Below are 27,864 nucleotides of genomic sequence, written 5' to 3' on the forward strand. Positions count from 1 at the left end.
ATTAACGATTAACCACATCTTATTCACATGGGTGAAACTTGAAAAACTAAGAAGAAAGCACTTCATTCAATTTTATAACAAAAATATTCCATTTCATCCAACCCTGCTTTTAGGGGATAATGCAATCGTTGACATGTCTTGCGTTTTTAGCTTTTTAAGAGAAGCAGAATTTCTCGAGAATCTCTCAATTCTGACCAGCCACTTTGCTCAAATTTTGGTTGACCTCAGGCACTTTCTCATGCTTGAGAAGAAGGCTGAGCTCTTTATTTAGGTCGTTGGGAGCCTCGACATCCTTGTGCAGCCAAGGATAGCTGCTGAGGTTACCCAACCCTCTTTTAAGCTTTTACTAGTAGCCATTTAAAGAATTTCTCTTCTATGTGAGCACTAGGTAGTACTAACGTCTTAGGCCCTCTACACCACCGATGATTTTTCACATCTCTATACAAATCAACGCAGAAAATTTTTCATACATACCTTGTGCTTGGCGCATGATTGCTTAAGTCGCCTATGTGCCATAAAACACAACACACACACACTCGAAAGCTGAAGGCGAACTGGCGGCGGGGACTCCCCTTTTTTGTAATCTCTAGCCGCGTTTACATGAATACGACAGTGGCGCATGATTGCTTAAGTCGCCTATGTGCCATAAAACACAACACATACACTCGAAAGCTGAAGGCGAACTGGCGGCGGGGACTCCCCTTTTTTGTAATCTCTAGCCGCGTTTACATGAATACGACAGTGGCGCATGATTGCTTAAGTCGCCTATGTGCCATAAAACACAACACATACACTCGAAAGCTGAAGGCGAACTGACGGCGGCGGCGGGGACTCCCCTTTTTTGTAATCTCTAGCCGCGTTTACATGAATACGACAGTGGCGCATCGTATTTTCTTTTATCCTCACACGCAGGCTTCGGGCGCGCTTCTACTCTCGACACCAGTCGCCATCTGTCGGCGCGCGCGGGGGACTGCGGGTCGCGCCGTAGCCGCGCGCAGAACGCGTGTGTTCTTCGCTTCCGTCGTTGGTGCCCTCCATCACCTATCGTATGTGGGTGTGTGCTGTGCATCACTACTCACGTTTCCCTCTACCAGACCGTACTTCGGTTATCTGAGGCGCATTGGGTGACATCCGAGGGTAGTCGACCAGGTAGGGGGCGCACTGGAAGCCGGTACTTATGAGCCGTCAAACGATATGGAAAAGTAGCCCAAATGTAGCCAGATGTGATAATCGTATGCAGCCCCAGAATAGCCAAAAATAAGCTGCTTTCAGAGGCAATATTGCATGCTTCGAAACTAAAAAGGGCAAGTCCAGAACTTGAGCTTGATTTTTGCTGTGTCTCTTTGCCCTGTATTTTCATTCCTGCCTTTTCAGTTGGGTTCACACTCTGTACGTAATTGCTGTATGCACGATCAGCTCATCGTGCGCACGAACCGTACAGGGTCGGTCAGAAGTTCCCGTGCCACAGGGTGTGCTTTTCAACGGTATATCCTGGCACTTAAAGGGTCCCTGAATAGGGTGTTTGAGGTTGTCTACTATACGCATGCATTATGTGGAGTACAGGCCACCGAGTGTTCATGGCGCGTGCAGGAAACTGATCATTTACAATATATTTTTAAAAATTCGCGCTTACACGCCTCGCGGCAAGCTGCGGTGCCGGGCTTTCGCCCGATACCGCTCGCAACCGCTCGTTGCGTCAGCAGCGGAGGACTATCATGCTGTCTCTTTCTAACGTCACGCATATGGCCGCGGCCGTAAACTCCTCCTACCCCCCCCCCTCTCCCACCCCCCCCACACACACACACTTCTTCCGCGTGCGTCGGCAGCCGGCGAAGGGACGAGAGGAGAGAGAAAGTCGCGAAGACGCGTAAATTCAGATTTTGGCTACAGGGAACTCAGTTTCCACAAAACGCATTAAAAATTCTTGTTGGAGGATATTCGTGACGCGGCGGCTTTTAACATCCTGGGCATACTTTATTCGGAGCCCGTGCCAATATTGTCCGGATACCACTGACAAGAGCCGACGCAGCAAGACATCTGCGAGTGCTTGGACGAAACAAGACTTTGGCGTCGTGGTCTACCCCTGAAAACTCGGCATACCGTTTACACTGCCTCGACCCTTTACTTCAACTCATCGTCCGGCCTCTCCCGCGGCGGTCGAATTTCGATGGAGGCGAAATTCTAGAGGCCCGTGTGCTTTGCGATGTCAGTGCACGTTAAAGAACCCCAGATGGTGGAAATTTCCGGAGCCCTTCACTGCGGCGTCCGCCTGAGTCGCTTTGGGACGTTAAGCTCCATAAAAACAAACAATCCGGCCTCTCCCGCTGCGATGCTACGCTATCGTGTCGCTTATGGCTGGGAGTGGCGTTTACAAGTGCCTACTCCCACTTAGTCGTGATGGCAGACTCTCCTGCATGTGAGAACTGCGGGTGCGAATAGACAATTAAGCACTTACTTTGTTATTGCCCTCGGTTTGAGTGTGAGCGTGTTCTCCTGGCTGCAACGCTTCTCCGCTTAGTTGGTCGTCCCCTAACAGAGGCCAAGATTCTGGGTCCTTGGACTAAACCCTCATCGCAGAGGACAGCTGTGAAGGCGCTTTTAAAATCCTTGAAAGACTCGGGATTGAGTTCAAGGCTGTAAACTTAGGGCCTACCCCAATCACCTCTCTGTAAAAATTAATACACGATAAATGTTTTTCACCACCACCAGAGGGTGCCCAGTGTACCCTGTTAGTTACGGACTACGGACACGCGAAAAAGTCATCTACTGTCCTCTCTTCCCTATCTCTCCCTCCGTTACCCTTCCCACGTGCAGGGTAGCCTACTGGGCGTCACGCCTCCCTGCTTTTCCGTTCATCATTCTCTCTCTATTCGGAGCTCCTTTAAGATGCCGATAAATCAGTCAAGGTTCTCAGAGGTTAGAACGATACTTCTTCTACCCTCTACAGATATTTAGAGCGTCGGGGGTGCCGTAATTCTTGACTATACTGCTCAAAAGCAAACCCTGTGGCCTGGGAACTTTTGACCGACCCTGTAAGTACATGACTACCTGAACCGGCCAGCAATGTGGGTGAGGCACGGCGGCGGGAGACAGGTTGTTTCACACCCTGTGTAACAATTAGAGCACTGCACGGGCTCAGGCTTACCCGAAAGCTCGGTCCCGAGCTGAGTAGAGCAATTTTTCTGCCGGGCTTGAGCCGGGATTTGGGTTGCGGGCCCGGGCCGGGCTTGGGCCTGTATGCTGGCGGGCCTGAGCCGTGCTCGGGCTTGTGTAGTGAACGGGTACTTTCACTGAACACCCGCTCTTACGTTCTCATGGGGTTAACAAACAGCGGGTGAAAACAGAGCCAGTTTTCAACTATTTCGAGAATACGAACTTATTAATTTTTTGTAATATATCATGTGATAGGCTGAGTGTGCAAAAAGATGAAAATAATGCAGAAAACGCAAAATAATGCAGGCAAAGCAGCATATATACCATTATGTACTCCTTAAGCTCATTTGCATTCTTTGCAAATCTCTGAAGCACTGAAAGTCGTATCGACACTTCTTTTGCTTGCGACCTTAGCTTTGCGAAATCGTTATGCATGAAGCGTAGGTACGGCTTCCGCGCACAAAATGAAGAAAATTTGGTTTAATCATTCGGATATAGCCTGAGACGATCAGGAATGTGAGGCTATCTTCGCTGTTTTGGTGCTAGATTTTCAGCTCTGAGTGCATCACGCTTACCTCCTCCCCAGCACGCGCCTTGGCTCTGTAATATTCCACGCTCGACATTAAGGAGTCTCATGTTTCCTTACAATCGTAGTAGTATTATTTATTCTGTTTCGTGCTGATGTACTTCCCCCGGGTTTTCCGGAGCATAGAGGAAGCTGCGCGTGCGGGCGAATCTGGGCCTTGGAGGGTGCACCCAATAAAAGCTCGGCTCGTAGCACCCGTGTACTGTGGTTTCTGTAGAGGCATAAAACGGACTTCAGTTGGTTATTTTCAACAAACTGGTATGTGTGGCGTTCAAGGCACTGTACTTCTTTGCAAAAATATAAAAAAGTACTGGCTCGACCAGAAGCAGAAGCTAGATAAATTTATACCTCTGTTCTAACAGAGGCGCCCCCTTTTTCTCTGAAATCCGTAGTAACAAAAACATTTTCGCTTCTGTAGCACGCTTATAGCTTTTCTGTTTTTTCGGGCCCGAGCCGGGTCCGGGAATGTATTAGAGAATTTGGACCGGGCACGGACTGGAAACGGTAGAGGGTACTGGGCCCGGGCCAATAATTACGTCCGTGCAGTGCTCTGACAACATTATTAGAGACGGCCATCCAGTAGGGATGACCGCGGCGTCAAAATAGCGAATGTTTTTATCCCCACGATCAAAGTCCGCGAAATGATCCAATCAGGCAAAAAGTCGGCCAGCGGATGGCTCCGCAAGTAGAAATCCAGTCATGAAAAACGAAATTCGCTATGGACCCTTTGCAAAGCTTTGGAAGTCAGCTTCTCTGCATAGCGCAAACCCTTTTACCGTGGCGGCCAAACCGGTTTTGGGGACAGAAATGGCGTGCAGCTCTTGATCCCACCACCCCTTTCCTGCATGCTTCAGCCCTTTGTTGCTGTGGGGATAAGCCAGGAAGGGTGAACTGCAGCTGTGGAGTATAGGTGTTAGTAGAAAACAGTTAATATTGCGGGCTTTGCGTAATTGCTTGCATAGCGGAATAGCGGGTCCAGAGTGCGCATGCGCAGAACGCTAATGGGGAAATAGCATTAGCATACGAACGCAATCTTCAGAAGTTAGCGTTGCGGCAGTTGCGGCTTTTGCGCCCTTAGCGTGAAAACATGGCGGCGTCCTTCCAAGCGAGAGCCGCCCGCTTCAGCCAATTCAGCAGTCCTTGCGATTCCGGTCGGCATGTTTACCGGCAACTACTGGTGTTGTTGCTTTTCGCTATGACTTACCTTGCTTCGAAGATAAAGTTTAAGCTGCAATTCAGCCTAGTTTTTGAGATACGCTCTCGATTCTGGAGCGCGCAAGCCTAATGGTGCCTCAAGCTACACTGCTACCGTCTGCAACTACCCGAAACGCAGCCGAAATTTAGCACAAACGACCGGAACGAAACAAAAATAGATTTGGAGCTTTTTCGCGGTGTTTTATAGACTTAAATGAAGTAAAGCGAGTTTATATTAAATTTGCAAGTTTTTGGAACATTAACATTGCCTTGATTAGATGGCGCCACGGTTTTAAGTTTTTTATTCCATTTTATTTTAATTTCGGTATCATTTTGCGGACGAAAATAAGCGCTGCGGTAATATTTCATTTAAAAAACTCGGGAGATATACTTTGGCAAGTTAGCGGCAGTGTCGACCATTTTAGAAGGGCCGTTTGCATCCATGTCAAGCAGATGGCGTTTAACGTTTTCGAAACGCTGTACTAAAACTGTCTGAGGGGATAAGTTGCTTGCGGCACGCTAACGTAATTTCCCTTAGGTCCGCTAACACGCTAACGCTATACTAAAACTCTCTATTGACCAAAAATGGATTAAGTTTCGAAGAGAAAGTACACTGAGTGGTGTCTTCAGTTCAAGACCGCAGTGGCCTTGTCCGCCGCTGTGGCCTGTGCAGTCAGCCTCCGCTGTTGTTCAAGGGCCGAGCTGAGCAGAGAGGGATCCCATTGCTTCTTAGTTCTGTGTATAATCAGATCGGGTGATTTCGGGGCCTGGAACCAGTGTTGCCACGACACATAAAAAAATAGTAGTAGATTTTTTCGCGAAAAATCAGTAGAAATCAGTAGATTTTTAATTTCAATTTTTGTACTCAGTTTATGAGCCCACGAATTCAGCGCTTATATTAGTACTCTGCTGTTGTATTGTAGCTTCTAAGAAATAATACAAAAATTGGCCACGAGATTCTTGGGGATACTTTTAAAAAATCCGGGGATCCAGAGAGCCATTGTCAAGCACGAAGTAAAAAACAGTGAAGCCCTCTGATGACATAATCAAAGGCGTGAGATGGTAGTTAGTACCTGAAATTTTTTTGGGAGATCGCTGGGAGAGGCCTCCGTGCTGCAGTGGACATAAATATAGGTTGATCACGATGATGACAATCCAGAAATAAGAAAACATGAGTCCTTTATAGCTTACGCAAATAAACTTTATTGCGCGTGAACAGGCAACTTCAAAATGGCCATGTATATGACTAGATATGCTGTGAAACTCCACAAGTGGCTGTGCCAGCAAAGCCGCATTGAATACACTCATGCTTATCCTTGTGCCAGTCGTCCATTCTCCTTATCAGTGGCCTGTCAATGTTGAAGCTGTGACATGCTGAAGACGTCATCAGGCGTTTCATGTGCAGAAGGCCACAGATAGCCTCCGTGATAAGCTTGTTCCGCAGTTTTGTCTTCAGGTTGTTTACAGCAGAAAATACCCGCTCAACTGCTGCACTGGAATGCGGTAAGCACAGTATAGCCGTCACAAACTCGGTCAATGCAGGAAAAGCGGCGCTTCCATCACAATGTTTTTGAGAAAACACGACTGCCCAGAATTCGTGCAACGAGGTATCTTCGCTTGTAGGGATATCAGCGTTTCTTAAATATCGCCATTCGGTATCCAAAAATTGCAAGGCTTTGCCGGAGACTAAATTCGGAAAGGCTTGCGCCAGTGGTGCAAGAGACGCTGCCTTCCCCGTCATGGACACAGTGGGATGTAGGATTTCGAGATGTTTTAAAACCGGCTCTTGAAAAGGGATACGCTTCAGAATTTGGTCGACACTCTCAATGTAAAAATCAAGGCACCTTAAGCGGAAGAACTGACGTTGCTCAGTGGTAACTGAACATTCTCCTAAAAGGTAGCAGCTTTTGCTTTCGTTTTAGAAGAAAAGCAAGAAAATCAGTAGACTCAAGCGCTTTATCACTGAATCAGCAGAAAATTTTAAAAATCAGTAGATCTACTGATAAATCAGCAGCTGTGGCATCACTGCCTGGAACCCCCACGTGGTAGGCCTTTCGTCACACAATGGGCAGTCGCCTCTGTATTCTTCGGGGAAGGTATCGGTCTGAAGTTGCCTCCTTTCGCGAGCTTCTTGCGCATTTAGCTCCTTATGGGGGGGGGGTACTGCTGTCTAAGCGTTCTTATGTATTGGAGGCGTGCGCTGTTGGTGGCGGGAACTTCGGACTCCGTAGTAGGTTCGGGGGAGGATGCCGCTCGGTTTGTGTGCCCTCGAGCTAGCATATCCGCGACCTCATTGTACCCTCGGGCCCCGTGTGCACGAGGGCTTGTAGGCTTAGCGCTGCAGGCAGCTGCCCCCCTAGCGTCGCCGTGGTAGTGGTTTTTGCTGTGAAGGAAAACTGACTTACGGAGTTTTGCAAAGGGTCTATTGCAGTGCAGTGCTGCAGTCCGAAACGTCTTCAGGTGCTAGTATTTATTTATTTATTTATTTATTTATTCAATACTTCAGGCCTTTACGGCCCAAACAGGAGGGGCATATAAATAACAGCAGTGTACAGAATGAAAATAGCAAATAATAATTTCAAAACACTTGTTCTTTGGACGATAGAGTATAGACAAAACAAGGACTGAACGAAATGCAAACGGAGCTCTTCATTTGGGAAAGTCATAAACGTAAACAAACAGAAGTAAGCCAATTAATTAAATATCCAAAAATGAAATGTCAAACATGCAGCAAGGGAAAAACACGATCAGTTTGGGCAACCAAAAAGAGACAAGAAAAACATTTGAGATCAGCAATTCAAGGTTTCAATTGAATCAATGCTGGTTAGAAGAGGCAGAGGTAAGTTGTTCCAATCTGTTATCGTGCGAGGAAAAGAATGATATTTAAAAACATTAGTTCTGGTGCTGTATGGCGTTGGAGAGTCATCGTGTCGATGTCGTGTTCGACGTGCCGTACGTGGTATTATGTACGGGTCAGGAGTTAGAGCAAGAAGGTTATTTTTAAGAAGGAACATGAATTTTAAGCGCTGAATTTTTCTTCTCACTTCCAGTGTCGGTGTTCCATGTTGTTTCATTAGTGCTGTATGCACTATAGTAGGATACAACTTAAAAAAAAACGACAGTTGCTAACACTGGGCCGCGGTTCGCGGCGTCTTGTATTACTTCGCTGTCCAGTCGCAATAGTAAACGAAATCAGCTTTTTAATGTATATCAAACAATCCGCGTATCAAAGTTCTAATTCATAATAAGTTCATAATTTTTTTCTTGCGATAAGCTTTTTGTTTTGGTAACAAGAAACGTTTAAGCAGCGGACTACTTTTTCGTCGTGGAGGAATTCTGTGCGTGGAGGCTGAATGTGGGCGGAGCTTCACTGCAGACTTAAGTTGTATCCGACTATAGTATGCGCATCGCGGGATTACCAGTGACTTGCTTAATGCGCACTTTTGCCTGTGGGGGCCTGTGCCGATGAGAGCTTATTATTTATTGTGTGCTAAGCAAATTAAAATAGTTCTTCTGTTTCTGCTACTAAGATACAATAGGTTACGCTCGCTCCAAGCAGGAGTTCAGTAAGCTTTAGTCATCGCCTCCCATTTAGCGAAAATAGAGACAGCACATTTATATCCGGCATATGTGCAATATTAACTTAGCAATTAAAATATGTGGGTATTCAGTGAACTTTGCGCAATTTTATTGATGCCAAATAATACAAATAATGATTGGCAGAAAATTACGGTGCATGTTCAAGCTAGGCTGTGACTCATGAACGCATTCCGAATTCTTCGTTTCCCTAGGTTTGACGCATGGTTTGGCATGAAGGACGGGCGGCTGAGGAGGGGACAGCTTTCTGATTTGCCCATATATAGTCGTGTGTGTGATATCCCTTCATCTACCAGACTGATTCCCGGAATGCATTCGGTTGCACTCCGTAAATCAGTATGCTACCGTCTGCCGCTGGTGGCTCTAGCTGACGTATACCCGCCACGGTTGCTCATTACCTGACTGTGGCATTCGGCTACTGAGCAGAAGGTCGTGAGGTCGAACCCCGGCCGCAGCGCCCGGTTTTCATAGAGGAAATGCAAAAGACGCCCTCCACTTTGTCCAACTGTAACCTCTTCACCCTCATTTCCTGCAACATAGCAGAGTGATTCAGAACTGAAGTTGTATCGTGCAGTTATTACTACATGGTCCTCCCTTGCTGATTTAGTGCCTGATATGCTGTAAAGCAGTGTTGTAGGCGTTACCGAAAAAAAGTAAATACGTTACTCGTTACGCTATATAAAAAAAGAACTCGTTACCGCCTTACGTTACCTACAAAAAAAGGTGACGCGTTACCGTTACCGAAAAAAAATATCGCACGTTACTTTGCCGTTGCTCCATGCCCATAAATATCAATGCGTCTTCGCTGTAACTGCAACCGGTAACTCGTCTTCTCTGCAAGGCTTGTTTTCCAACCAAAAGATCTCAAATCCAGACGACACGCTCATATTCTTCAAGCGAATAGACCTTTCCACAAATTCCGCCGCGCCACCAAGCGGCCGCGCAAAGCACTCTGGGAAAACGGAGCGCCGCGGCGCCCGCGGCGCCGCGCTCGCGTCTTTTCGTCCGTCTCTCCGACTGCGCCTGATCACCGGAAAGCCTTCCTCTGCCATCTCGTCGCCATCGCTGTTTCTTATACCTGTGCTACATGGGAACGTTCGAATGACATCTGAGTCGAATGGCAGTCGAGACTTGGAATGGCATTCGGAATCGACGGACGCGCGCGGTGCTACACGACACTTTCCAAGCGCATTCGAAAGCCTCAGCTCGTTTTCAGTGTACAACGATGACGACGGTCACACTAGTCCGACAACGACACTATCACGGTCAACAGCAGCATGTGATTATAGTGAAATATCTAGTTTACTATAATATGATTGCAGTGGGACACGTTTTTGAGGCCAACGACACCGACGAATCCGATCGGCGGACGGTCAGCCTTGTCGGCGGCTGAGCGAAAGCACGGTGATGAGGCGGCGGTGCAAATATGTTCGCGCTTCTAAATGAGCGAACCGAACGGCCATATTTCACATTTGCACACCTGAACAGTCACCAGCGATAAGCGCTGGCCAAATTAATTTCAGTCGACGACGACTCCCTTCCCTTCCGCGACGACTAGGCCTAGCGAGTTCGTAGGATATGATCTGTGATTGCGGCGGTTGTGATGAGCGAATCACTAGCTTTAGCGAATGAAAATGGTCACCGAGTGTAGTTTTGGCAATAGTGACCTGAAATTAATTATTGCTTACATCGCTGGGCACGCATATGATGAACGTGAAACGCCGGTGTGACCCAGACTGCCGAGCCGTGCTTTACGGCCAGCAGCAGTCGTCGCCGTCGCTAGCTTGTGGATAACAAGTTAGGCCGTTTCAATTAAAGCAAACGGTCGCCAAACATACTTCTGGATAAAGTAGTTTAAAATAAAGTGCTGGTCACGTCGGAGGAAGCCGGGACAAAAAACGAGAAGCGCCGGTCCTGCGCGATGTCAGCAGCCCGCGGTTAAGTGTTTCTCAGGCGCGCGATCGCATCATCGCTTCCCACACATTATCGCACTGCGTAAAAAAAGCACGGCTACAGCCGGTAGAAAAGAAAACAGGTTGATTAATAGAACTAAAGCGCCGATTGCGTTTTATGTCATGAAAACGAGTACCTACTAACTGTTCGTACGCAGCGATGTAAACAACAGTATGTGTGCAGTTGTACTCATCGGCGCACTCCTGGGGAAATTTCATGCTGACGCGGTAAATGTTCACTGCTGTAATATATCATCTTCAAGCACTCCCTTAGACAGAACACGAGCTATTTGCTAAACATGACACACTTGGTTGACACAGTAAGCATGACACAGTCGGATGTTGCGTTCCGTGGCCACGGATCACCAGCCGAGCACCAGCAGACGCAAAGACCGGCGTTCTCCCAATGCATGTATACACAGAGCCCTCGCCGCTCATGTGCCCATGGTGGTGGTGAATAACTTTATTCATTAAAGCCCCCCCAAAGAAACGAAAATTATGCAGCAGCATTGTGGGCGGCCTTCAGGCTGCCGGTTGTGGCGTTCTGGCCGTACCTAGTCGCGACGCCCTCTGCCCCGGTCACCAGCCGAAGTTGGAGATTCGCATGTGCCCATTGCTCTGCGTAATCACAGCAGGCGTCCGTTCCGCATACACTCGGTATGGAAAGATCGTGGAGAGACGATCCATGTATCCCTTGCGCCCGCTAATGTTGAAATGCGTACCACATATGTTGTGGTGTTTCGAAGGCTTCCACAGGGTAAATCGCCCTTGCGAACCTTGCCGATTTATCCTGCGCACCCATTCTAGCTTCAGCTTCTTGTCCTTGGGGAATACGTGGTATGAAATGTTGATGTCCTTTCTCGTGTTGTCCGGGCACGCAGCACCTTTGACCGCCACCGCGATTCTAATCTGCAGACATGTTGAATGTCTAAAAAAATCCCCACATAATTGCAGAAAGACTAAGAGATAACCACCACAGCAGTGCGCTGCAACATTTACAGCGCGCACGAGAAGACGCACAACGCCTGAGCACGGCGGCACAACACAGCAACACACTTGACAGCAGACGACGCGGGCGGCGACCGCTCCTTTCTCCCATCATGCTTTGCGCGGATCCGCTAGGGGATGGCGCGGCGCTGCAATTTGTGGAAAGGTCTATGAAACCTCCGAATCGTCGCGCTCTGCTTGCAACAGAGTCTAGGCAGGAAAAGGAGGGAGGCCATCCTTTGTCACAGTGCTGTGTGGAGTGGGTTGTTCCTTGTTCTGGCTAGGGGAGAAAACGGGGGGGGGGGGGGGGGGGGGTATGACTATGAAGGGGGAAAGTTGGAGCGACAGTGTTGTTGAGCAGAAAATTTTTAGAAAGTTTACCATGAGGTAGCTCACTACTGCCGGCACGGGAACAAAGGTCCATTTCTTTCTTTTCCTCTCCTTCGGTGCTACAGCCGGTTGACTGCAATCCCATTTTCTGTGCTGTACCATTGTACTCTTTCGACGGCTTTCTCGGGGCCATCTCGAAGTAAACTGGCGACATTCCCGAGTTTACTCAGAAGAGGGAACTGCTTCCACAAAGAATGCGAGAGTGTCGCCTGGGGCCGAGACCTTTTGGTTTGAAAACAAGCTTACGCAGAAACTGACTTACAGATTTCTGCAAGTGGTCCATTGGTGGCTCGGCATGCGTCCACTCTTTAGAGAGTTGTGTGTGTGAGTGGTTTGGGGGTGAAGACAAGTGTGTGAATGCGTGTTCGTGTTCGTGTTTTTTTTTTTTTTTACTTGAGTGCGTTGTCAAGGGCAGGTGTTTTCTCGCATGCATGCGAGGCGCAACAAGGATCGTCGAGAGCACCTGTAGATTTTGTTCATTTGCAACATCATTTTCGGCGTGCTTTTTTTCTGAAAAAGAGGCGGAGGGGGACAATTGAAATTAAAAGTAACTAGTAACGTGGCACCTCACGTTACGGAAAATTGTTAACGTAAGTACGTTACCCGTTACAGTTCCGAAATGGTAACGAGGACGTTACAAGTTACCGAAAAAAGTAACGCGTTACCGGTAACACCGTTACTTGTAACGCGTTACCGACAACACTGCTGTAAAGGAATATCGACGCCTCAGTTTAGTTCTGTGTGTTCTTCAAATCATGTGTTAGACGTTAGGATGGATGGATCAACACGTGATACTCGCCTACGACCGCGAAACAATTTATTGTTGAATTTGTTCTCACAAGCTGTTTCGGTTTCATGAACCGAACGATGACTGTGACGTGTAGTTGACCCTTGGTTACGTGAGGCACGAAAAAACCTGCAATAATATAAAACGCTGATATGTACTTTTAATTCACTGCAATACTTAAACCAACTTGCATCGAGAGCTGGAATGACAGCGAACGACGCATCGGCAGTTATATTGCCTTTTTTTTTTGTCGTGCTTCAAATCACCTGAAGGTCAACTACAATCGTTTGGTTAATGAAACGGAAACAGTATCAAGAAGAAATTCAATTGTAAATTATTTAGCGGTCGTCGGCGAGTATCACGCGGTGATTCATGTATATTAATGTCTAACGCATCTTTGAACGAAGAAAAGACCTAATCAGTTATAATGATATATGTTGATGAATAAATTTGTTCTGCACAGCGATTCTTTCCTGATTCCATTTCATTTTTTTAAAATTTACCGCTCTTCGCCATTGGCTGAAGCGATGCGGTTGCCTGGGCTTCAGCCAATAACAGAGAGCGAATATGGTACGTGGCGTCGATTAACCCTGTGACGCGGGGCGGGAAATTAAAAAATTGAATGAAATCGCTGTCAGAATCGTTATATTGTACCGACTCTCTTTTCATTCGTAGTCGTGTCTGGTTTATAGGGGGTTTAAAGGGGCCGCGAAACACATTCTCAGTGCATGTTTTCCATGTTGGTTGCATAGAATGAGTTACAGTGATGCTATAGCATTGGTCGTACCGCATATATTCCGGTTTTAATATTTTAATTAGCTCACAAAAACAAATTCATGGCACTGATGGTGTCACCACACAGTGGTGGTTTTCAGCAGTGGATGTGACATCACCGGGCGGGAGGTTGATGATTGGACAAACAGTAAATATACTGCAAACTGTGTTAATAAATGCATATGCGTTTTGTCGTGTTTTGGGGTTTTGTATGAGATCAACAAAACCAAAACGTTTGCCTTACATAAAAGCACTTCAGAGGAAGCAAAACCGAAAAAACACCACCAGAGGCCATGGCTATTGTTCTGCATCGCAGGACTTTCCACCTCTCTGTACACGTCTGTGAAATAGGAAACAACACTGTATCTGAGAACGGAAATCGACCTGGTCGAGCCATTGCATTCCACAAGCGTTCGTTTCGGTCCCAAGGAAGTACACAAAGAAAAAAGACATTAGTTTCACATTTATCAGTGCGCATAGGCAGCTTGAGGAGGATCACCGCACGCGGCCGCCAGATGGCGCCACGTTCCCATCATATTTTGTTTACTGTGTTGGTAATGAGAATTGCCAACACAGTAAACAAAATAAAATAATAAATAAAGAAAAGCTGAGCATGGTGGCAATTGCCACCACCCCGTTTCAAAGGGGGCGCTCCTATCCATCCATCCATCCATCCGCGCAGTGGCAGGGCACGGTACGCGGGGGCGGTAGCGGCACGCGCTATGCTAAAAAGTAGCTCGAGTTTGAATAAGTCAGGGAAAGCCACTGATTAATATTCCCATCTGCGCCATCGACGTGACGATGAAGTGTCGCTGGACCAGCCGGGCGTCCACGTGGTTGTTGTAACCATGGAAACGACGCTGCCAGCCTTGGCAAGAATGAATTACGACGAACAGGCAACCATGATGTGCAAACTTCCGGGACGTGCTCAGATAGGCTGTTTTGATTGCTCCTCTCCCAGTTTCGTCATTGGGAGAGCGAAGTGGGAATGGGAGGCCCGCCAAAATCGAGTTGAGGGCAGCATTTTGTTTGCTTCTATTTTAAAATTTCTTCTTTGGATAACTCCCGTTCCTCTGCACCGATTCCTGTAGTTCTTTTTGAGTCAGTATCTGCGTGACATAAAGGATCCACCTGCAGTATAGCCGGCATCCCTTCAAGCAGTGTTTCGCAGCCCCTTTAACGTCCCAAATCGACTCAGGCTATGCCATGGAGGAAAAAAAAAACTAGGAGGGAGCATGACGTCAAAATCTTGAAGCCTAGTCATAAAAAATATAATGGGAAGCATCATGGGAAATAGGCCCTCACGTGACAAGACAGCGGTAGCTCTTAGCCGGATTTCCGTTTCTGTTTTGCTCTCGCTTTGTTGTGTCACGACCAACACGGCTGCGCTCGAAATTTGAGAAGCGCACACAGGCCATGGAGCTTGGAGATTTGTATTTGCCGAGAGGCCAGTGCCGCAGTGCGCCCGTGTGTTTCGTGGAGTGCGGCTGGGTTCGTCTGAGCTGCGCAATGAAATGCTGCGTGCCGGGATGCAGGATCCGTACGGAAGAACGCCGTCCTGGGGGCCTCATTACAATCATTAACAGAAAACTCTTGCTACTGTCACTAATGGCAGCGCCTGTCAGGTCGCAGTAATAAAAGCTGCACTATTCTATAGGGCGGTATCTGCCGTCGTCTTCCGACAAGGGCAGCCACTTCTCGAGCAACGGCGTGAGCCCAGAGCACCGCGTCAACTCAGAGCATCGGCTCCGAAACCGACAAACAAGCTAACGCCGAGGGCCGGGCGACCCCGCGCAGGGGCAGACGTAAAGCCGTGGGCACTCTCTCTGGACAGCGAGAGAGAGAAATAAATACTTCACTGCTGCATTTCACGCCGGAACCGCGTATGTGCGCGAGCGTATTCAGCGCGACTTGTGCCTCGAGAAAAGCGGAGAACGGCGGACCCATGGGCGGGCCGAAGTCCGCCTGCCCGAGAAATAGAATCTTTCGCAGCGCGCCGGAGCGCTCACGCCCGTCCGCCGTGAGCGCTCTGGAAGCCACTGCGCCCTTTTTTAGAGGCTCTTTTTCTTCGCCTATTCTCGAATTCTGCGCTTATAGCATACGCTGAAATAAACGGTCCGTATGTGTGTATAACGACGAAAGGAATTCCATTCTCTTTATCAACCACAGTTTAACAGTGACAAGGTCGTGGCCGCACGCCGCTGTGAAAAATTCTGAATTCTAGCGACATTCAAAGCGGGCATGAGCAATTTGTACTTCTAGCAAGACCATGAAAACGCCTCTTCACATCGGTACTGGAGTACTGTACCGTACACGTATAGCGTACAGCGACGTTAGTTCTAATGCGCAGTGCCCACCGACGAATCCTTTGATGAAAAGTTTACCTGCAGTTTTCTACAGTGCACCTAAAAACTTGAGTGTAATCAACAGAAGTGTTGAGATGCGGAGCCTTCAGACAACCTCGAGCTCGGTACGCATTCCGCCAAAGCTGCAAGACGGGCGCTGCACTTCTGCTGCTTCTGCGCTACATCGGAGCACGGACGTTCACTAAAAAGCACCGTTGGTTGGCAGTCTGGTAACTGTGGAGGGCCTATTTCCCATGAGTCAGTGCGCAAAAGGGCCCTTGGCAGCGGCGTCAGAGGAGGATAGCTTGCAGAGGCTGAGCGCGTGACGTCATGCACCCTTCTAGTTTTTTTCCTTCCTCCATGGGCTATGCTCTAGAGACGCCATAGTGAAGGTCTCCGGAAATTTCGACCACCCAGTGTTCTTTAACGTGCAGTCGCGCGCGTGTGTGTGCGTGCGTGTGTGTATGTAAGCGATTTTAGTTCAATTTCGGACCTACTCGATTTAATTCCCAACTTCTTTTAATTGTATTCGATTTGCAACCAACAATTTGTTACTCGCTTACCCATGCTCACCGGCACTTATTTCACAAAGTCTGAAAAGAAGGTTGCCATGAGCGACCTGATCAAAGGCTTTGGCGAAATCGATGCAAACCACTTGACACAAAGAGCGTTCTCCTGCTGCCAGTTGTCCAAAGCTATACTGAAAAAGTTTCATTACTGTTATTTGCCTGGCCGCATTTGCCGCACGGACGTATGTTACAGTTGGATGCAGTTGCAGTGAAGCATCGCCAACGTTCAGGAGTGCCGCACAGAATTCTTCCACGAGAAAAAAAGTATCCCGTTGTTAAAACTTTTCTTGTTACCTAAACAAGGAGCTAATCACAAGAAAAAAAGTATGAGCTCTTGAATTTTGATACCTGGCCTTTTTAATAGACCCGCCGCGATTTCTGAGTGGTTGGGGCGCTCGGCTACTGAGCCGGAGTTCCCGGGTTCGAACCCGGCCGAGGCGGTCGCGTTTCGATGGAGGCGAAACGCAAAAGGCGCCCGTGTGCTGTGCGATGTCAGTGAACTTTAAAGATCCCCATGTGGTCGAAATTATTCCGGAGACCTCCACTGCGCCACCTCTTTCTTTTTTCACTCGCTCATTTATCCCTTCATTTATGGCGCGTTTCAGGTGTCCACCGAGATGTGAGGCAGTTACAGCGTCATTTCCTTTCCTCAGAAACAAATTTTAGCTGTCCAGTCGTTCCGGCCTCCTGATTGGTCTCCTCCAAGCCGTGACGTCACTGTCGCTAGGCGCATGTGCGCGCCTCCTGATTGGCTTGCGTGTGTGACGTCATTGTCGTCGGGCGTCGATGTCGGAGCGGCGCTGCGCGGGCTGACTCATCGCATCGGCGCGCGCGGCGTCCGTGTGCTCGGCGGCGTGCCCGGACGTCGCTGTCGCGAGGCGCTTGTGGCAGCGCTCAAGGGAGGGCGGCGAGGCCCATCCGGCACCGCAGAGTCCCGGGCCAGGCTTCCGCCTTTCACAATTTTGTCTTGACAAAGTGTCTTCCATAATTTTTTTCTTTTTTAATAAAGTCAAACATTAAAAATCTGATTTCGTTTACTGTTGTGACTGGCCAGCGGAGTAATACAGGACGACGTGGACCGTGGTCCAGTGTTACCAGCTGCTGTTTTTTCTTAAATATTTAGCATACAACGATGCTAAAACGATGCGTGCTGTGATACGTTCTGTAATTTTGCAGCATGTAAATGTCGGACGCACAAAGTTGATTGCCTTTGAACCTACTTTCTTTTAACTGCCACGCGGTTGAAATAAGCAGTCGATAGTTTTGGAGCACTGAATTCAAGGCAACGAGAGAGCAGACTTGTGTGCTGCTAAAGCCCGTTGCAAGCAAATAAATAAAGTAAACATACCCTTTAATGATTGCATGCACTTAGTACACCGTAAATTACGAAAAAAAATGGCAGTTAACTTGGAACAATGAAGTAAATAACAAACTACATTTGATAAAGCCAGTTTTAGATGAATGGAAGTCTTGCACACACCAGGACGTTTTAAAGAAGTAATTCTCTGCCGGCTTCGTATAGGACATACACATCTTACTCATAACTTTCTATTGACAAAACAAGCAAAACCTCTTTGTGAGAACTGCGGAGAAGAATTAACAGTAAATCACATTTTACTGTCATGTACAAAAGTAGAAAAACTAAGGAAAAAGTATTTTACACAGTTTTATAATTACTACATTCCTATGCACCCGATGTTATTGTTGGGAGAAGATGCAATTGTTAACACAGCTTGCGTGTTTGGTTTTTTAAGAGAAGCAGGTCTGCTCAATAATCTAAATTTTATGCACCTCAGCCACCTTCTCATTCCTGAGAAAGGGACTGAGGTTTTTATCTGGTTGGTTGGGAGGCTCAACGTCCTTGCCCAGCCAAGGATGGCCGCGGAGCCCCTGACCTTAAAGATTTTATCATTAACCATTTATAAATTTTTCTTTTCATCTGTCGTCACTGGATAACACATACCAATGTTATAGGCTCTCTACACCGGCGATTATTTTAATATTCCTATAAAATTCTGCACATGACAATTCCCCCATACCCTGAGCTTGGCGCATGATGGCCTCAGTTGCCTATGTGCCATAAAACCCAACAAACCAACAAACAAACAGTTTTGGAGCACTAGCTGTTGTAGCGAAGTTTTCCCGACGAGCGACCGCCTTGAACACCACACTAGCACCCCGTGCACATGGTTGGTTGGCCTCAAATAAGGATGGCACATACCCACTACGGGGGAGTGGCCAAGACTCAGGCGGTAAACTGCTGGAAACAAGCGATTAGAGGGGAAAAAAAGAATAGCCCGCGCCTCGCGTCTGGTTCACTTCGTCGTCGTGAGGTGTGGCTCGCGGTTGCAACAATACAGCGCCAGACGCCTTGAAATGGCGCTCAAGAAAACGTCCTGAAATGTCAAACGCGGGTTAACGACATCGTAGTCGAAATCAAGAACTTTACCGGGATGCGGTGGCCGCAACTGGCAAAGGACAGGGTTAATTGAAGAGACATGAGAGGGGCCTTTGCCCTGCAGTGGGCGTAGTCAGGCTAATGGTGATCGTGCGCGCCTGTGCAGTAGCAAAAACTGGTTTTTGAGCAAAGGAAATGGCGCAGAAGGGAAGGGAGGAAGGCGGGAGTGAAAGGAGACAGAGAAAGGAGTGCCATAGTGGAGGGCTCCGGAATAATTTGGACTTCTCCGCCTCATGCCTTTCTTTTCCTTAATTATGTGATTCTCCTTGGCATCCACCACTAAACCTTGGCCAATCCTCCCGTCTGGGTATGTGCCATGTTTACTGAGGTCAGCAACAACAGTTTTGACCACCTGGGATCTTAAAGGGGCCGCGAAGCACGATTTGCAGGTTGGCTTAGCGCGAGACAAACGACGACAAGAGAGGGACACGGGACGAGCGCTCGTCCTGCGTCCCTCTCTTGTCGTCGTTTGTTTCGCTGTAAGCCAACCTGCAAACCATGAATCACCAACTGGCCCAAAGCTCCACTTTGCGAAACACATTCTCAGTGCATTGTTTTGCCTGTTGGTTGCATAGAATCAGTTATAGTAATGCTATTAGCATTGGTCGTACCGCGTATATTCCGGTTTTTAATATTTTAATTAGCTCGCGAAAACAAATTCATGGCGCTGATGGTGTCACCACACGGTGGCGGTTTTCAGCAGTGGATGTGACATCATCGGGCGGGAGCTTGATTATGGGACAAACAGTAAATACACCGCAATCTGTGGTAATAAATGAATATACATTTTGCCATGTTTTTTTGGTTTTGTATTAGATCAACAAAACCAACACGTTTGCCTTACGTAAAAGCACTTCAAATGAAGCAAAACAACAACAAAAAAAAACACCAGAGGCTCTGGCTATTGTTCTGCGTCGAAGGACTTGGCACCTCCCTGTACACATCTAGGTTACCCTCTATGTATCTGAGAACGGCTTGGCTGAACCGACCTGATCGAACCATTGCATTCTACAAACGTTCGTTTCGGTCCCAAGGAAGCATAGAGTTTCTACTATTACCTAGAGGGAAAGCTGGCGGCGCTGCACTTCAGCCACCATGGACGCTCAAAGCATCATGGGGCAGTGAGCTACTTGTTGCGAGACAGTCGTAGTTTTTCGGGAACACGGAGTGTCATTACTAAGATGTTTAATTCCAAAAACGCTGTCCGTGTGTGCGCAGACGACTTTCGCGCGAACGCAGCGTGCAAAAGCCATAGTAGTGAAAACGCGACGACACACGACGCCAATAAAAGGTTTTACTCTTCCGAAATGCCATTAAAAAACCTCTTAAAGTATCTAAGCAACAACATTTTTTTAAAAACATATTTGCTTTTAAAAGTGCGCCTGTTAATTACGAAATATTCGTTTTTTTAGTGTTCATCACTTGGCCAATAGGAAAGCTAGTCATCTCTTATTTTGGGCAAACTTTGCACTTAAATGCTTTCTGCTCGTTTGTTGTAATCATTAGACAATATATTGAATGTTAGGACATTCGTAGTTATTGAACAGCTTTATTTTTTATTATTTTTTGGCCAAAAGTTGTAGTTCTGCAGTCGGTAGCTCACCACCCCACGATGCTTTGAGCGCCCATGGTGGCTGAAGTGGTCTCGAGGGGTCTCCATGCAAACTCCCATAGAGGGGTCGCCAGCTTTCCCTCTAGGTAATAGTAAGAAACTCTATGCAAGGAAGGACACAAAGAAAAAGACATTCGTTTCACATCTACCAGTGCGCATCGGCAGCTTGAGGAGGATCACCGGGCGCGGCCGCCAGATAGCGCCACGTTCCCGTCATCAGCACGCAGTGGCAGGGCACGGTACGCGGGGGCGGTAGCAGCACGCGCTATGCTAAAAAGTATCTCGCGCTCGAGTTTGGATAAGTCGGGGACGGCCACTGATCAATGTTCCCATCTGCGCCATCGACGTGACGATGAAGCATCTCTGGACCAGCTGGGCGTCCACATGGTTGTTGTAACCAAGACCTACTGAACTACAGACCTGCACATTTGGCGGGGTCCTATGGAGCAGCGTACGCCAACTTTCGTTAGCTTATTGGCCGTTGAGGGAGCTCGGTTGACCTGTTCGTCTGCTGTGATCATCATCATCGTTTGCCAATTTGAGCAAGATATTTAATACATTTGTTTCGTCTTCTTCTGCTATCTTAACATCAACGATAAAAATATCCACAATAACGACTTTTTTCGCTCTGGATGAGTATAAAAAACGTCTTTCTTTTTATCCGCTTTCTTTTCGTCAGCACCACCGTGCCTATCATAGATAAATGGATGTTAATGATTACGTGGACAAACGACGAAACTACCTGTTTGAAATAAAATGATGGAGGAGGCCATCTTGTTCAACAGGTATAATGTAGCGCCACGCTTCCCGTAGGTGCCTTTTCCTAGCGGCAAAAGGCATGAACTAGAACATGCGCGCTGGAGCAGTTCCAAATGGGCAGGTCTGTAGTTCAGTAGGTCTTGGTTGTAACCATGGAAACGACGCTGCCAGCCTTGGCAAGAATGAATTACGACGAACAGGCAACCATGATGTGCAAACTTCCATGACGTGTTCAGATAGGCTGTTTTGATTGGTCTTCTCACAATTTCGTCATTGGGAGAGCGAAATGCGAACGAGAAGCCCGCCAAAATTCGAGTTGAGGGCAGCATTTTGTTCGCTTGTATTTTGAAAGTTCTTCATTGAATAACTCCCGTTCCTAGGCATCGATTCCTGTAGTTCTTTTTGAGTCAGCATCTGAGTGACATAAAGAATCCACCTGAAGTATAGCCGGCATCCCTTCAAGCAGTGTTTCGCAGCACACGGGGGCCTTTTGCATTTCGCCTCCGTCGGAACACGGCCGCTGCGGCCGGGTTCGAAACCGAGCATTCCGGCTCAGTAGCCGAGCTCGTTAACCACTGAGCCACTGCGGCGGGTTACCGCGCAGTAGCAGCCGCAGCAGCTATGGGAAAGCCGCCAGAGGCGACGTGGCGCCTCAGTCGCGTTGCGAATTGCTAAGGACGCAGCCGAGACCGAGCGTCGTGTTTCAAGCTGTGCACGTGTGCGGGCGGCCAGAGTCACGAACGTACGGCGGGTCCAGCAGTGTACGAGCGCTCATGGAACGCTGCCTGTACTACCACGATGGGGGTAATCGCCATGGTGTTTTTTTTTTTTTTTCTGCACGTCCTGACGTTGCTGTAGATCGCATGTCTCGGTTTCACGGCTTCACCGTCGTCGGCACATCACCGAGCACGTAAATGGGGCAGAGAGTTGATTTGCGAATGTGAACACACCATGTCGTAATGTGCGTCGCGTCCGCATGCAGGGAACGTGAATTTAGCGTGTAGACGAAGATGGTGATGCGGGGCACGTGAATTTAGCGAGTAGACGAAGATGGTGATAAAGGTGAGGCAGAGGAGCCGGCGTGCCATAAGCTTTAAACCGAGGTTAGCGCTTCGTTGGCATTGGCTGCCGTATTTGGGCTAAAGCGTGCCCAGGGCCGATGATTTATCTTGAAACTAGCGGTACCTTATTGTTTGCATTTTGCGGCTGGGCCGAAACGCCAGTTTATGTTTATATCGCGTTGAAGATGAAGCTTTTTGTCGTTTGGTCCTCGAGCCATGCCCGCTTCAGTGAGCACCGCCGTTTTCTTCTGCCATCGGTTTAGGCAAGTGCTTCTCGATCTGTTTTCCCATTGCGTGTTAGGGGCGAAAGAGGGAGGCTCAGACGAACTCTGCGTGCCATAACTTATCGGGTTTGCGCGGTTGAATTACGTTCGGGTGTTCACGGTGAGGTCGGCGTGTGCCGACCCGGGGCAGCGTAAGCCCCGCCATTTAGATCTCAGAAATTGTCACCTATCAGACATGAGCGGACTCCTGACTTTTTTTTTTTTTTTTGTCAGTCCTGCAAAGAAGTAAACCTTGTGCGAAGGTGCAACTTAGTAGCATTGTTTTTTTTTTTAAGTATTTCAAGTTACTCTTGCCTGTGTTTATTGTGCATGTGGAGAGTGGCAAACAAGTGCCAGTGTTTAGATAGGGTAACGTGTATGTGACAGATGTTGCTATGTGTATTCCATTCCGTACATAGTAGTCAACGCTGCCAAAGCTAGCGCACCTGTTTGCACTGGCCAAGTCCACACCAAAAAAGTAGTTCACAATACAGCCAAAGTGAACAGGCATATTTCGGTGAGACAAATTTTTAGTGTCATGATTGGCAGGAGGACTTCATTTTACCTCTTGCCACATTTTTGTCATGTGACTCTTTGAGACTTCAAGAAGCAAGAACTATGTATGGCAGTAGGATACCCGGCTAGTAATGCGAATCATGCTTACTTTATCCGCGCCTAAAAAGTAGCTCATACTAAGTGAAAATTATAGCCAGAGGGCCGGAACACTGAGCGCCTCACAGCTTCTACCGCGATTTTCATTGCTGCCACTTCGTTTTATGCCACTCCTAGTTTTCGCCTAAGCACTTACCGAGGCTTCAAGAAGAGCGAATGATACGTGGTGGAGTAATATGGCTTCATGGATGCACAACTTCCATAGCCTCCGCAGCGTTGTCTGCTATGTATGAAATGGAGCCTTAGTCAAAATTATGCAGCCCAAGGGGTTTGCTTCTAAGGTATGTAGTGAGGCTCTCTAACACTTCTTCAAGTTCTAAGCTTTGAAAGCGTGAGTACGAAAGTTCATCTTACCTTTAAGATATTCCATATACTGACAATGCAAAACAAGTCTCACAGCAAGACCTAGAAGCAAATTCGGTGGTCTGTATATTTTTGAGAAGTGCTGTACATATACATTCACCCTGCACTTGTAAGATTCTAAAGAACGTGCTTGCATAATATATAAGCCAGCGTATTTACTCGAGTCTAGGTCGTCCTCGATTCTAAGCCGACACCCGAAAGTTGAAGGCAAAATTAAAAAAAAAAACTGAATTTTAACTAGCCGAAAAAACAATTGAGAACGACATAGATTATATTGGAACTAAAAAAACAACAGTAGGAACAGCATGCAAACGCCACTTATTTCCACTAACCTGCTCACTCATCCTCGTTTTCTCTTACCTCCTTATCACGTGCCCACGCCACCACACAAAGAGGAAAGGGGGTCGAAATGGCAGCCATTCATGGAGGTGCAGCCAGTGCTCATGTGTGCTTATATCAGCGTAGGCTACGGATAATAGCGGCTACAGTGCCATCTTCTGTTGGTGTTTTGTGGGGATGCCACCTGCGTGCTACTTTTTTTTTTTCGTTTTTGTGTGTTGTCATCATATTTTATTGATACGACAAAATCCCCAAATCTAAACAGACCTAAGAGTTTCATATCTCATGTTTAAAAAAAAAAAACTGTCGGCCTAGATTCGAATAAATACTGTAATGGCTGAATAGCAAGACATGTTTCATGTGTTGACATGCTGTTCTTTTTTTTTTCTTTTTGAGCCTGATGTTAGTAGGCAGAAAGCATGGCATTCAGTTGTACTGCAGTGCGTTTAAGAAACAGGTTTTTTTAAGTTTTGTGCATGATTTTGCTCAGACTATGTTGCCAATGTGTAGAGCATATACACTGTTGAAAAACCAAGCCGAGCTGACAGGTGTGTATGACAGGTGCAGGGGACAGTCTGCCAGGGCTTGTGCTGGTGGACCCGTTGGCAGAACAGGCAGACAGCCCGCCGCTTCGGCTGGTGCCTGTTGTAGGTGGCCAGTTTCTGCTGGCCAAAATGGCTGGCTTGCCCATGGATGAGGAGACCAGCCTTGCCAGCAGCACCCCTCAAGACGACCTGGCGGTAGGTCTTTTGCACGTCTGACGGTTTAATGTTATGGTGACACATTAGGTCATCTCATTTGAAAGGATAGGTTCTGCTTTGGACAGCAGCTAGTAAAGCTCAAATCATTGTGAACATAAATACAGGACACTGATGTGTCTGTCATCATGTTCCCAGTGACGAATAAGAATAAGGCAGCAAAATAAGAAATGTCACATTATTATAGCCAGGACCTGAGGAAACAAACATTCATGTAAACCACTGTCGGTTCTGAGAACCAATTGCCTTTATTGTTATTATATTGGTCTAGTTTAGTATGTTAGTTATCACTGTTGCTGTAGTCAGTTGCGTGCTGAGACTTTTATGTAGTGATAGCTGTCACTCATCCTGTTGTGTTGCAGCACCTCTTGCAGACGGTTGAAGCTTTTGATTTAAAAGTACACTGAGGACACTCCATCCAGTTATTGTTGTCAGTAAAATATATTATCTGGCTCTTTCTAGCTATGTTGGCATTTGTCTGGCAGCAAAAGATGCACTTATGGCTTAGAAAAATTGAATTTAAAAATATTCCTGCTACTCGGTTCAAACTCATGATGTCCTTACCAAAAAGCACTGGTGGTTGACGTTCTGAAGTGAATGGTGTCTCTTGTCTCTGAAATCCACACCCAAAAATCGATGTCAATGCATGCATTCTTGCTAAATTGCCCAGTGGTGGCAACACCTGCATTTCATTTTGTAGTGTTTTCTACCTTATAAAAGCTCCATTTTCAATAAGAGTGATCTCTTTGAGTGGTCTCTTTGTCATTAGAATGAGGTATCCTAGCAGTACAGGCCAGCTTTTTGTCCTCTGTGTTCATTCAACTGTTCCCATTTATAGCTTAAAATAGGTTTTCACTGCTGAATCCGCTTAATGCAGGGCCTATACACTCAGGACCTTCAGGTGAAATAAACAGCTGTAATAGCTTGGTTCTTCCATTGTGCTTTTTTAGTGCTTCCTGGAATCATCTAATTCAAACAGCACTTTCAGGTTAAACTTCTTTAAAAGGTTGGCAGTGTGGTAATCGAATGCAGCCTTCTCAGCCGCTACTGCGGTCTTACATTGGTATTTGCTAAGTACTGAAGGCTATTGTAAATTTCAACATTTTGAAAACGAAATACACTATTCAGATACAGACATTTACTGCACAAGAGCATGGGAACTACCATCTTTGGTCATGTGATTGTGCCACCATTGTAGTAGGCATTCCGGTTTTGCTGTGCACGCTGGCACCCGCTTGCAAGGCGCCATTGCGGCTCTCACAGTGGATAACGAGCTGGCAGACTGCACAGAAGTATTGTGCGAATGTGCAGAGTATATGTTAGTGCTGGAATAAGTTTGACTTGATAATTTGAATGGCTTGTCTTATTTATGGCTACCAGAATGTCTGAAGTCCTATTAGCCTGGTGCAAGCCTTTTTTTTTTTTTTTTTCTTTCAATTCAGCATCTAACACTTGTAGTGTACAGTGGAAATCATTGTCAAGCTGTGTAAATTATGAGTGCAGTATTCCTTTTCATTGGTCAGTATTTAGGCCAGAAGGAGGAGTGTGTACAGGCTTACGTTCTCACTGCTTAGCACAGTAAGAAATTTACAAAGTGTGATTACACACTTATCACCCACATATTTTATCTTCTGTTAAAGTTCTCGCTTCTTAACAAAAATTATGCATATTGCTCAAATTACAGTTTAAGTGCCCTTTGGAGTACAGCTGGGCCCTGATTAAATAAAGTAAGAGTGAAAAATTTGTATATTGGAGTTCTGCTGCCGCAGGTGTGGTGAGCTGGAATATGCTGAAATATACAAAATCCTTCAATGCAACGCTTACCTACTGTCTCGTGCATATGTGTGATTCTAAAAGCATCGATTATTCAGTGTACTAGGTCAAGTGTCATCGAATGTGAATGCACTTGACCCGCCTTTTCCACATGATGACTTCATTATAAATGTGTTCACATTAATGTCCAGACAGGATTCTTTTTTCAGAATAGTGTGACAGTGCAGTTGTGCAGACAGTAGTACATTACTGCGCTGAAGATAACCGGTTGTTTGCGTAGCTAATGCCAGCACTTAACTAAGTTGGCGCGTGGCATTTATATTCTGTCATTCATTTTTTGGCACAGCAACCTGCAGATATTCTGCCAGAAATCTGCACATGCAAGGCAGCCCTTAGAAAAATGAACAGTCTGAGCCACAGAGTACTTGTGTATGAGCAGCTGCACCAGATTTGCTGCCAATCTATCACAGGAACGTTTTCCTCCACTTCACTATGCATAGCTTTAAAATGCTATCGACAAGCGCACAGAAACAGCCATTAGAAACACGCTTGACACTTGGCATGCAACACAAGGTGCTGAGCGACTGTTTGCACTGCTCACCAAAGCTGTAAATGGCATCTCAAAAGGCCAGAGGTGGTGCTAGTCCTAGTGGCATCACCTGTTGTGCACAGCATGAGCTACTCTTTGGAAATGCTGTGTTGATAAGAGCACTAGCTTAAATTGAAGAGCGCTGCCACTTATCTTTTTGCGATCTTGTACATTAATGTTTAAGAAAGTTCAAACCAGGCTCATTGCTTTCTTGCTCATTGCATTTCATTGTTTGTCAATGAGAAAGCATAAAACGGATAAAAGCATAAAATGGTGACAACACATGGGGACGTATCAATGATCTCAGCTTCCTTTTCTTGGTGACATGCTTTAGATGTGCTGTCCTCTCCTCTCACACAAGGAGACTGGCCAGTGGTGGCATTCTTGGGTGGCATTGATGGGATATTAGTAAATACGACATACTTTAAGCTAGAAAAGAAATGGGAAAAACGGGAAAGAGCAGTGATGAGGTTTTTGGAGTCCCTTTAAGGCTTTTAAGGCAGTATGCAGCAATTAAAACTACTTTTATTACTTGTGCAAACCAAATTCAGCGCAGGTGTATACAACTTTTTATGCGGATTCCATAATTTCATTTTATTTGAAGCTTGCTGCTATTGTTGTTGAGTGATTGCAATTAACACCTTCGTAAAGTCATTCCCGGGACACTAAGTAATTAAGGAGAAAGTGTATAAATTTTTTATGCCAGTGTGTTCACAAAGTGCTGTCCTGTGCAATAAACCTGTTAGTTTTCTTTTTTTTTTTTTTTTCGGATGCCTGGTAGTCGTGAAAATGAAAGTTGAACTCCAACATGCATATGACATGAAAAATTTTCATGCGAAAGTATTTTTAAAAGACAAAATTGAGAGCTTTATTGCACTCCTCG

The 27,864-nt window shown here is 46.7% G+C and overlaps 1 protein-coding gene across 1 annotated transcript in view; it reads left to right on the plus strand.

The window, feature by feature from the left end:
- Positions 1–27,864, plus strand: part of LOC149350986 (protein BANP-like) — a 70,957-nt gene that overhangs the window by 14,335 nt on the left and 28,758 nt on the right. The window contains exon 3 of the mRNA XM_089580170.1: positions 24,429–24,601. Coding sequence (XP_089436296.1) covers positions 24,429–24,601 — 173 coding nt within the window. The remainder of the gene's footprint in view (positions 1–24,428; positions 24,602–27,864) is intronic.

Source organism: Amblyomma mixtum, chromosome 3, assembly GCF_055824585.1.
Source record: "Amblyomma mixtum isolate Tamu chromosome 3, ASM5582458v1, whole genome shotgun sequence".
In the NCBI taxonomy this organism is placed as follows: domain Eukaryota; kingdom Metazoa; phylum Arthropoda; class Arachnida; order Ixodida; family Ixodidae; genus Amblyomma; species Amblyomma mixtum.